Source organism: Microtus ochrogaster, unplaced genomic scaffold (assembly GCF_000317375.1).
Source record: "Microtus ochrogaster isolate Prairie Vole_2 unplaced genomic scaffold, MicOch1.0 UNK41, whole genome shotgun sequence".
Lineage (NCBI taxonomy): Eukaryota > Metazoa > Chordata > Mammalia > Rodentia > Cricetidae > Microtus > Microtus ochrogaster.
In genome coordinates this window covers 2,682,657-2,691,904 of record NW_004949139.1, presented here as the reverse complement: position 1 = coordinate 2,691,904, position 9,248 = coordinate 2,682,657, and the positions used below count along the sequence as shown (strand labels likewise).

General features: G+C 38.7%; 1 protein-coding gene across 1 annotated transcript; it reads left to right on the top strand.

Moving 5' to 3' along the window:
* Positions 1-1,767: 1,767 nt before the first annotated feature.
* LOC101988319 (olfactory receptor 51F2-like) lies at positions 1,768-2,711 on the top strand. The gene is given in 2 exon segments (XM_013354343.2): positions 1,768-2,581; positions 2,584-2,711. Coding segments are annotated over 2 exon segments (942 nt in total).
* The last annotated feature ends 6,537 nt before the right edge of the window (positions 2,712-9,248 follow it).

Below are 9,248 nucleotides of genomic sequence, written 5' to 3'. Positions count from 1 at the left end.
CTTTCATCAACAAAGAGAAGGAAGAAATTATCACGAAGTATGAAAATTCACCATGAATAAGTTAAATTATTAATGAACAAGTTAAGAATTCAGGAAATTGTTCTTATAGTAGTTTAATTATTAAGTCATCATTTGTAAAACTTTCTGGAACTCAGTGACAGCAACAACAAATCAGTCATTACATAAGGCATGTTTAAAACAATCAGTCATTACACAAGGCATGGTTGCCAGATTTATGAGGTACACCTGGCTACCCTCTGCCTTCCAAAGCCATTCCTGTTGTTCACTGTTGTGCAGCTAGATATTGGAGTTACTGTAAACCCCGAGGATGTTCCTCCCTCACTCGCTGCAAACTATTAAAGGGAAGATGCTGTGCTATTCTTCAGCTTTTAACACAGAACTCTGGAAAAAAGTCTCACTTGAAAACATATCCCTATGCATTCTAAAAATCTTAGTACTCTTTGTCTAAATGTAGACAATACACAGGAAGTCACTGCTTTTTCATTAGCCTTTCTTCTGTTCTACAAACCAGCTGCATTATCACATTCTGATAATCCTCTTCTGCCTTTCTTAGCTCTCTTTGATGTTTAAAATTCTTGTTTTTATTTTTGAATAATTCTCTTTTAAAAGACAAACTATGATTGTGGATATTTATAGAATACAATGTAGTGTTTTCCTAAATGTATACATTCAAAACTAATCAAATCAAATTAATTAGTATATCTACCACCTCAATTTGCTATCATTTAGGGGTGGTTACAATAGTTAAAATATCTTCTTGCATCTGTTTAGAAGTATATAGTACATCAGCATCAACTCTTAAGTCTTTTCATTATGGTGATCATACATTTCTGAGAATAATTTCATCACTCTCATAAGGGCATTCATAACTAAAAGTGTTAGAGTCTCAAGATATACTCAATTCAGTTCAATTAACTTTTTTCCCTTTCTCCCCAATATTCCAGTAATTTCAATTATTTTTGCAATTTATTTTAGTAAGGTTCCTTAGGATGACCCTAAAAGTAGAACTTGTGTGTGTGTGTGTGTGTGTGTGTGTGTGTGTGTGTGTGTGTGTGTGTGTGTGTCTGTGTGTCTGTGTGTGTTCTGGACACATTTAGTCATCCTTATGTGCCCTTTCGTGTCCTATGCTTGCTGTTGTCACCTAGTGACTTTCTTTTCCACCAAGAACCCTGCCCAAGACTACTTCCCTTGAGCCATATCCAGCCATAGCCTTAATGTTTTTCCTTAAAGCCCATTCTCAGTTCATGCATGCCCACCTTCCTGTCTAATTTTTCTACTCAGAGGAAGAAGAAAATATGATATTTTCAATAAAGATTCATCTTCCTCTACAAAACAAGACAGAAACATTTCATTTTTATCTCCCAAGCAGTATGTTTCCACAAATGCAGAGAATCTATTGTGGAGAATTAGTCATTCAAAATATTTAGATCAGAAGTAGTTGAATATGGTAAGATGTTATACTAAGTGGGTACACGTGACCTGTGTTGTCTCCAGCTGGAAGATAGATCACACAGTCCAAATGCAGCTAGTAGAAAATGACCTGTGGAATGAGACAATTTTTCCAAAAATAGAAAAATGTGGCTGTAATAGCTGAAATCATACAAATTTTTATCAATTTAAAGGTGTCATCCCTGTTTTCATATATTGTATAGATGCTCACGTTTGGTCAAATAAATGTTGGAAAAATTATTTATGAATAGAACACACAACGACCTGCTTCAGACCTGTCTGTACTTTCAACCTAGCATGTCAACTCTCCAGAACACCTCTTCTTCTTCCATCATTTTCCTGCTCACTGGTGTGCCTGGGTTGGAAGCCTACCACACCTGGATCTCCATCCCCTTCTGCTTTCTCTACACAACTGCCCTCTCAGGGAACAGCCTGATTCTCTTCGCCATTATCACTCAGTCCAGCCTCCACGAGCCCATGTATTATTTCCTCTCCATGCTGTCCACAGCTGACCTCGGACTGTCCATATCCACTCTGGCCACCATGCTGGGGATATTCTGGTTCAATGCCAGGGAGATCAGCTTCAATGCCTGCTTGTCACAGATGTTCTTCATCCAACTCTTCACTGTCATGGAGTCCTCAGTGCTACTGGCCATGGCTTTTGATCGCTATGTGGCCATCTCCAACCCCCTTAGGTATGCCACTGTCTTAACTGATTTCAGAATAGCTCAAATTGGGGTGGCAATTGTCATCAGAGGAACAGTGATGCTGACACCAATGGTTGCACTTCTTAAGAGACTAACCTTCTGCAGCAGCCATGTGCTCCGCCACTCCTACTGCTTCCCCCGAGATGTCATGAAGCTCTCATGCACAGACACCAGGATCAACAGTGTAGTAGGACTGACTGCCATGATTTCTACTGTTGGTGTGGACTCTGTTTTCATCCTCCTTTCCTATGTCCTGATCATTAGAACTGTCCTCAGCATTGCTTCTCCAGAAGAGAGGAAGAAAGCCTTCAGCACATGTATCTCCCATATTGGGGCCGTAGCTCTATTCTATATTCCATTGATCAGTTTGTCCTTTGTCCGCAGATTTGCAAAACGAGCCCCCCCCATGTCCATACCATGATTGCTAACACCTACCTGCTGATCCCTCCTGTCATGAACCCCATCATCTATAGTGTGAGGACCAAGCAGATACGTAAAGCTTTGATAAAAGTTCTCCATTCTAAAGGAATATAGAATCACAAAAGACTAGAGCTAGATGGCTTGTTTCAGGCCACATTGTCAGTCAATGCTAGAATACGTCTAGAACGTCAACTACTATGACCCCTTATTTCACAGATGATGAGATACTGATTTATAAATAGGAAGCAAGAACAATAATAGATAGCCTATTCTCAAGTTTTTCCTTGCCCCTTTATTAACAGCACTTTTATTCTTATTTTATTGTAGCAGTTAAAATTTCATATTAATTTCATATTAAATCATCCCTTTGTAGAAAAGTAGGTAGTATTTTCTAGCTATCTGCCATCCACTGTTCAAAGAAACTTCTCTGGTGAAGTTTGAGACTGCCTATGTGTATAGAGATGTGTATTTAGAAGCTAGTTTGACACGATATCCATTTAGCACGCTAATAGTTGTAAGTTGATCCTAGGGTCTATGATCTCTCCAACTATGATGTCTTGGCCAGATTTACATCAGACATAAATAAATCTTGTGGCTCCAACTTTAAACCATATCATTAAGCAGTTAGTCACCCCCAAAATATTTTACCACAGTTTCACCCATGAATATACCTTTCCAATTCTATCATAATTGGAACTTGTGGTGTTCATAGCTGGGTAAGATTATCAATGACTTTTGCTTTCTAGTATCCTTGATAGTACGTTCTGGCACTATGAGAGCCAGACAGCAGGGGGAGCTTCCAGGTCAACACCAGCTTTATTTCTCCAAGTCCTGCCACTAAAGCATGTGGTGTTTTTGGAAATAACATCCCACCATTATTCTGGTGGGCAACTAGGAGCAATGAAAGCAGTCTGCAGTGTCTGAGTTTTCTGGGAGGTCCGTGCCAACAACTAGACAAGATATACTACACCTAGCACTGGGACTTTACAGCCTACTACTTCCTTTCTCTTAATTTAGTCTTGACTTAAATGTGTTGAAATATCCCAGAACTTTGTTCTCAGGCATCTTCTTCCTATTGTGCTTCTTTTTCTCGTCATTTCATATCCTCTTATGACAATAAATGTATTAATGTTTGCAGCACAATCATTTAATTTGTCTCACAATCATCTTAAGTAGCCCTAAGAGTCCCATCAATAAAAACGCAGGCCTGTCTACAGGCTTCCATAAGCAGAAACTCTTGTTTTCCAGATCTCTAAGATGAAACCCTTTCCATGAACTCTCCTGCCTTGCTGTTACTCCTGGTCCACACTTAATTGTTTGTCAACAAATCCAGAATCCAACCACTTGACTTTGTTTCCACAGCTAGCCTGAGGATTCCAGCTATCAACTTGAACCTGAATTCATCTGGGAATGGCTTTCTGGAGAATCTTCTTCATGAATTTTACAGTTAAGAGTACTTATTCTAGGACTCATGGCAGATCTTATGAGTCCCTGTTTAGCACACTCTCATGGGCTCTTGTCTGACCCATGGGGGTCAGTGATTGTAGTGGTATGGAAAGATCTCTACTTGTGCTGAGTCTCCACCACTATTCCAGCTTCATCCCCAAATGCCCTTTGATTCACCTAGTAATCTTGCATTAGCCTCCAGATAGCTTCTTATATCATCAGGCACACTCCAGCATTATAATTCATACTCACCATTTTCTGCCTGTAGTGTTCTTCTCTCAGAGATCAATTGCTGACTTACATCCTCTCTTCATGCAGGACCCTACCCAGTATGCCCTATTGCAGGATTCCAAACATTATAAGGATAATAATCATAACAGTAATACTTCTTTCCCTCATCAGTATTTACCTCCATCCTCACCGCCTGGTTTTTTTCTTTTTTTTTTTTCTGTTGTTTTTTGTTTTTTGTTTGTTTGGTTGGTTTGGTTTGATTTGGTTTCGATTTGGTTTTTGGCTTGTGTAGTCTGTCCTAGAACTAGCCCTTGTATGTTGTCAAAGGCTCCCAATTTGTTTCTGGCTGCTCAGTCCTGAAATAATCACACAAAAACCATATTATTTGCAATATGGTTTAGCCAATAGCTTAAGCGTGTTCCTGGCTAACTCATATCTTAAATTAACCCATCTCCATTAATCTGTGTATCTCTACAAGGCTGTGGCTTACAGGGTAAAGTTTCAGCATCTGTTTCTAGCTAGGCTACATGGCTTCTTTCTGATTTTGCCTTTCTTTCTCCCAGCATTCAGTTTAGCTTTTTCTGCCTAGATCTGTTCTACCCTATCAGGCCAAGCCAGTTTTTTTTAATTAACTAATGGAATTCCCAGCATACAGGGAGAATAACACATCACCTCCTCTTTTCTGTTTAAATAAAAAGGAAGGCTTTATCTTTAACATAAATTACATATAACAAAACAGGTATCAAGCTAGAATTACAGTTGCAACATTTATATCTACTTTATCTTGATATAGGTGGGTCTTCTATCTATCTGTTGCTTTCATTGGTTAATTAATAAAGAAAACTGCTTGGCCTGATAGGTCAGAACATAGGTATGTGGGGAAGACAAAACAGAATGCTGGGATGAAGGGAAGTGAGGCTTTATTATAACTAAGGAAAATTATAACATACAACTATAAATTCTTCAACTCCATCAAAGACTCTAGAAGGATATAATATTACCTAAGTAAACCTGAAGTTCATTGTAAGCAACTTCCAAAACTCTAAAATTGATAGAGACATCTGGCTGCCTGAACAGTCACCCAAAGTTCTTCTGTGACATTGAGGCATCCATCTTTAGCCTACAGGCCCGTAGTGTCCGGCAGACTTTTCCATGAAGCAGGAAATTCCAAAGACAGTTCCACCTGTATTGGCAGTTTGTCAGTCACTTTCTTTTGTATCCTGCAGAATGTCTGACAGACTCTTTCATGAAGCAGGAACCCTGAAGGATGGTCTCACCTTTAGGCAAGTTCATCAGTCATTTGTCTGTGGGTCCTGCATGTTCAGTTCACAAAGCATACCATCAGGCAGTCCAGGCAAGAGCAGTTTCTTGCCCAAATGGCTAACAAACTCCATGAGGAGCCTCTTTGATGACTATCTTCCTCTTGAAGCTCCTGGTACTGCCAGGAGCAAATGTGTCTCATTGTCATGAGAAGTCCTAAATTATTAAAACATTTTAAATTTCATATTCTGAAGGCCTCTGAAAGATTTGAAATATGTCTCTATACATCTAGAAAACCTAAGTAACGTGACTACAAGCTTGACTATTATAATAGATAATGATTATCTATTAACCTATACTTCTTATATGTTGTACATTACATTTTTAAATGAGCTTGACAGGCTGGGCAGTGGTGGCTCACACCTTTAATCCCAGCACTCAGGAGGCAGAGGCAGGCAGATCTCTGTGAGTTCGAGACCAGCCTGGTCTACAGGAGCTAGTTCCAGGACAGGCTCCAAAACCACAGAGAAACCCTGTCTCGAAAAACAAAAACAAAAAAAAATGAGCTGAACAAACACAATACCTTAATCAAGATCAAAAATACATATACAGAATATTAAAAAATTGACCTTAAATTTGTATCAATAAACGAAGATCCATACCAATGCAAATCTCTATATCATATCCCCTTTAAATATAAACAAACATTTATAGACAAAATTTGGGAATATAGTTCCCACCAAACTTCTTTCTGCTTTTTGTTAGGCAAAGTATTTTCTTTTGGGGGGGGTGGTATTCAAGGTAACCTCTCAGGGGGTCTTGGACTATCAAACCACAATAGTCTGGAAGGATTCCACAGGTTCTTATCCTCTGTGAAAACAAAAGAAGAACCTCTTTTTCAATGCAACATATCCTTAGGCTCAAATTCTTTAGTCAAGATACCTTTAAAGAATATATGCTGGTTATTTAAGAACTTCTTTTCCAATGCAACATATCCTTAGGCTCAAATTCTGAAGTCAAGATACCTTTAAAGAATATATGCTGGTTATTTAGCTCCTTTATAGTCAAAAAATTCAAAGAAAACACAATAGTGTACATAAGCCAGACTCTCTGTGTATATCTCACCTTTACATGGCTTTTTTTTACTCTATTATTTCTTAATATTTATTTTATTATCTTCACTCCTTTAATCTATGATTGTCTGTACTCTATCTTTTTAAAGACTTTGTTTATTTGATGAACCATTTACTTTCTTTTATAACTGTCTATACTTTTTTTTTCTCCCAAGCCTATGTACATTTATTCAATACTGTGACTCATTTAGAGGTCTTTTCTATCTGGATTTGTCTTTATTGCATATCTGTAATTATTTTCTGACCAGAAGGCTTCTTAAAATGCTAAGTGCTTCTTAAGAATCTAAACTACAATGTTGCTAGGGTATATACAGCCCTCCCTGCTTGCTCCAGACAGTCCAAAATGGTGGAAGTCTATTCACTGACTCTGTAAGCCATGCACACTGCCCCAGTTTCAAATATGCAGCAGCTGTATGTTGAGCCATCAAGCAGTTTGTAACATGTTGCTTACAAAGCCTATTTAAATGCTCTGTAGCCAGATGTCCCAAAAAGGAGTCAGAGCCATCTGTGCTGGCAAACCAGGAAGCCACAGTTTTTGTTTTTTAAAGAAGCCATACAGTTTTTAGTGCACCTCTCCTAAAGTAGCCATGGAGCCCTTGCTCACCTCAAACCCATCTAGAAAAAAATTGTAGCTACCAAGAAACTGTGCTAAACTCTGTTCTTTTGTGTCTACAATTCCTTTCGAAGCTCTCTCAGGTTTTAAGTGTATTTTAGTTGGCCATGTTGGTGCACCAATTTATTGTTAGAGGCCACTTATTTGTTTCTGGCTGCTCAGTCCTGAAATAATCACACAGGAAACCATATTATTTGCAATTCTGTTTGGCCAATAGCTTAAGCATATTCCTGGCTAGAGTTAGCCATATCTTAAATTAACCCATCTCCATTAATCTGTGTATCACCACAAGGCTGTGGCTTACTGGGTAAAGTTCTAGCATCTGTCTCCGGTGGGGCTACATGGCTTCTTTCTGACTTTGCCTTTCTTTCTCTTAGCATTCAGTTTAGTTTTCCCTGCCTAGCTCTGCTCTACCCTATCAGGTCAAGCCAGCTTCCTTATTAACCAATGGTATTCACAGCATATGGAGGGGAATTCCACATCACTTGTAGACCAAGCTGGCCTTGAACTCACAGAGATCTGCCTGTATCTGCCTGTGCCTCCTAAGTGCTAGGATTAAAGACATGCACCACCACCCCTAGTACCTGCCTTTTTTTAATTCCTGGCACTTTCAACACCCAACCTATTATATACTAGGGAGGGGAGGTGTTTTGTTTTGTTTTGCTTGTTTCCCCATCATAAGATAAGGCTTTTGAGGATAAAGAATTTGTTTCTCTCTGAGTGTCCTGTCTCCCTTTACCTCTTAAGAACCCTTTATCTACTGTACAGTACTCTAAGCCCATAAGAAAGTTACATTTCCTCTATTCTGATTTTCCTCTGTCACTTCAAGCCTTTGCACAAGCTGCTAACTCTACCTACAGTAATATTCACTACCATCACCCTCCCTCTTAGAAGAGAGGTCACTTATTTGGAGGATCCCAGACCCCTTGCATTCCACCCAGATGCACCATCACCACCTTCTGTTTATTTCTCGTAGTGAGCCTCTTTAGATTCTATTGTAATTGTTCTTCCCACATCAGGAACCCTTCTCAAGACCAGGAACCGCATTTTATCTACTGCTGTTCTGTTTTTACACTTCTATTAATAGTATCTGGCTCTTTATATCTTTAGATTTTCTTTCTTGTTGGTTGTTTTGGTTTTGTTTGGTTTGGTTTTAAAATAGTTTCACAAAATTCCCATGGTGACACTACACTACCCCAAACTCTTAAGCAACTGTAATTATAGGTGTGTGCCACCATGCCTAGTTCCATACTGCCTTTTAACCTCAGTTGAACTGATAAACAAATACATAAGATCTTAAAAGAAGTATAAGAATTTGGGTATCATACAAGATTATAACAGTCTTCTCATAGTTCCCAGGATATTTATTCATTAAACTTCTCTTTTGAAGGATGCTATGCAAGAAGTCTCCTTTGATCATTTGGCTTAGCATCACCTAGCCCTAATTTCCATCAGCCTTATTTCTTTCTCTCTCCAACATAAAACTTCCTTTGTATATTCCTTAATAAACATGAGTTAAAAGCAAAAAATAAAATTAAGGAGACGTTTACATGGATGATTAATATTTTGAATAAACAACCAATTTCTGTTTGTTCCCATCTTATTCTGTTCTCTGAACCTCATGGATCGTCCTCCTCATAGGTCCTAACCTATAATGAAGCCAAGATAAAAGTTCAAAATAACTGCAGAAAAATCCAGAAAGGTGTTTTGGTTTAAATGTTAGATTTGCTTACTTCACTGCATACGGTGTGATACTTGGAGAGCAATGACAGACAGGGTAGGAGTGACTTGAGCTGGGAGTGAAAGATGGCAATATTCAGTCTTAAAATTGAAAAAGAAACAGAGATGGCACAGGCCTTTAATCCCAGCACTCAGGAGGCAGAGACAGATGGATCTCTCAGTTCAAGATCAACCTGGTCTACAGAGCAATTTCCAGGACAGCCAGGGCTACACAGAGAAACCCCATCT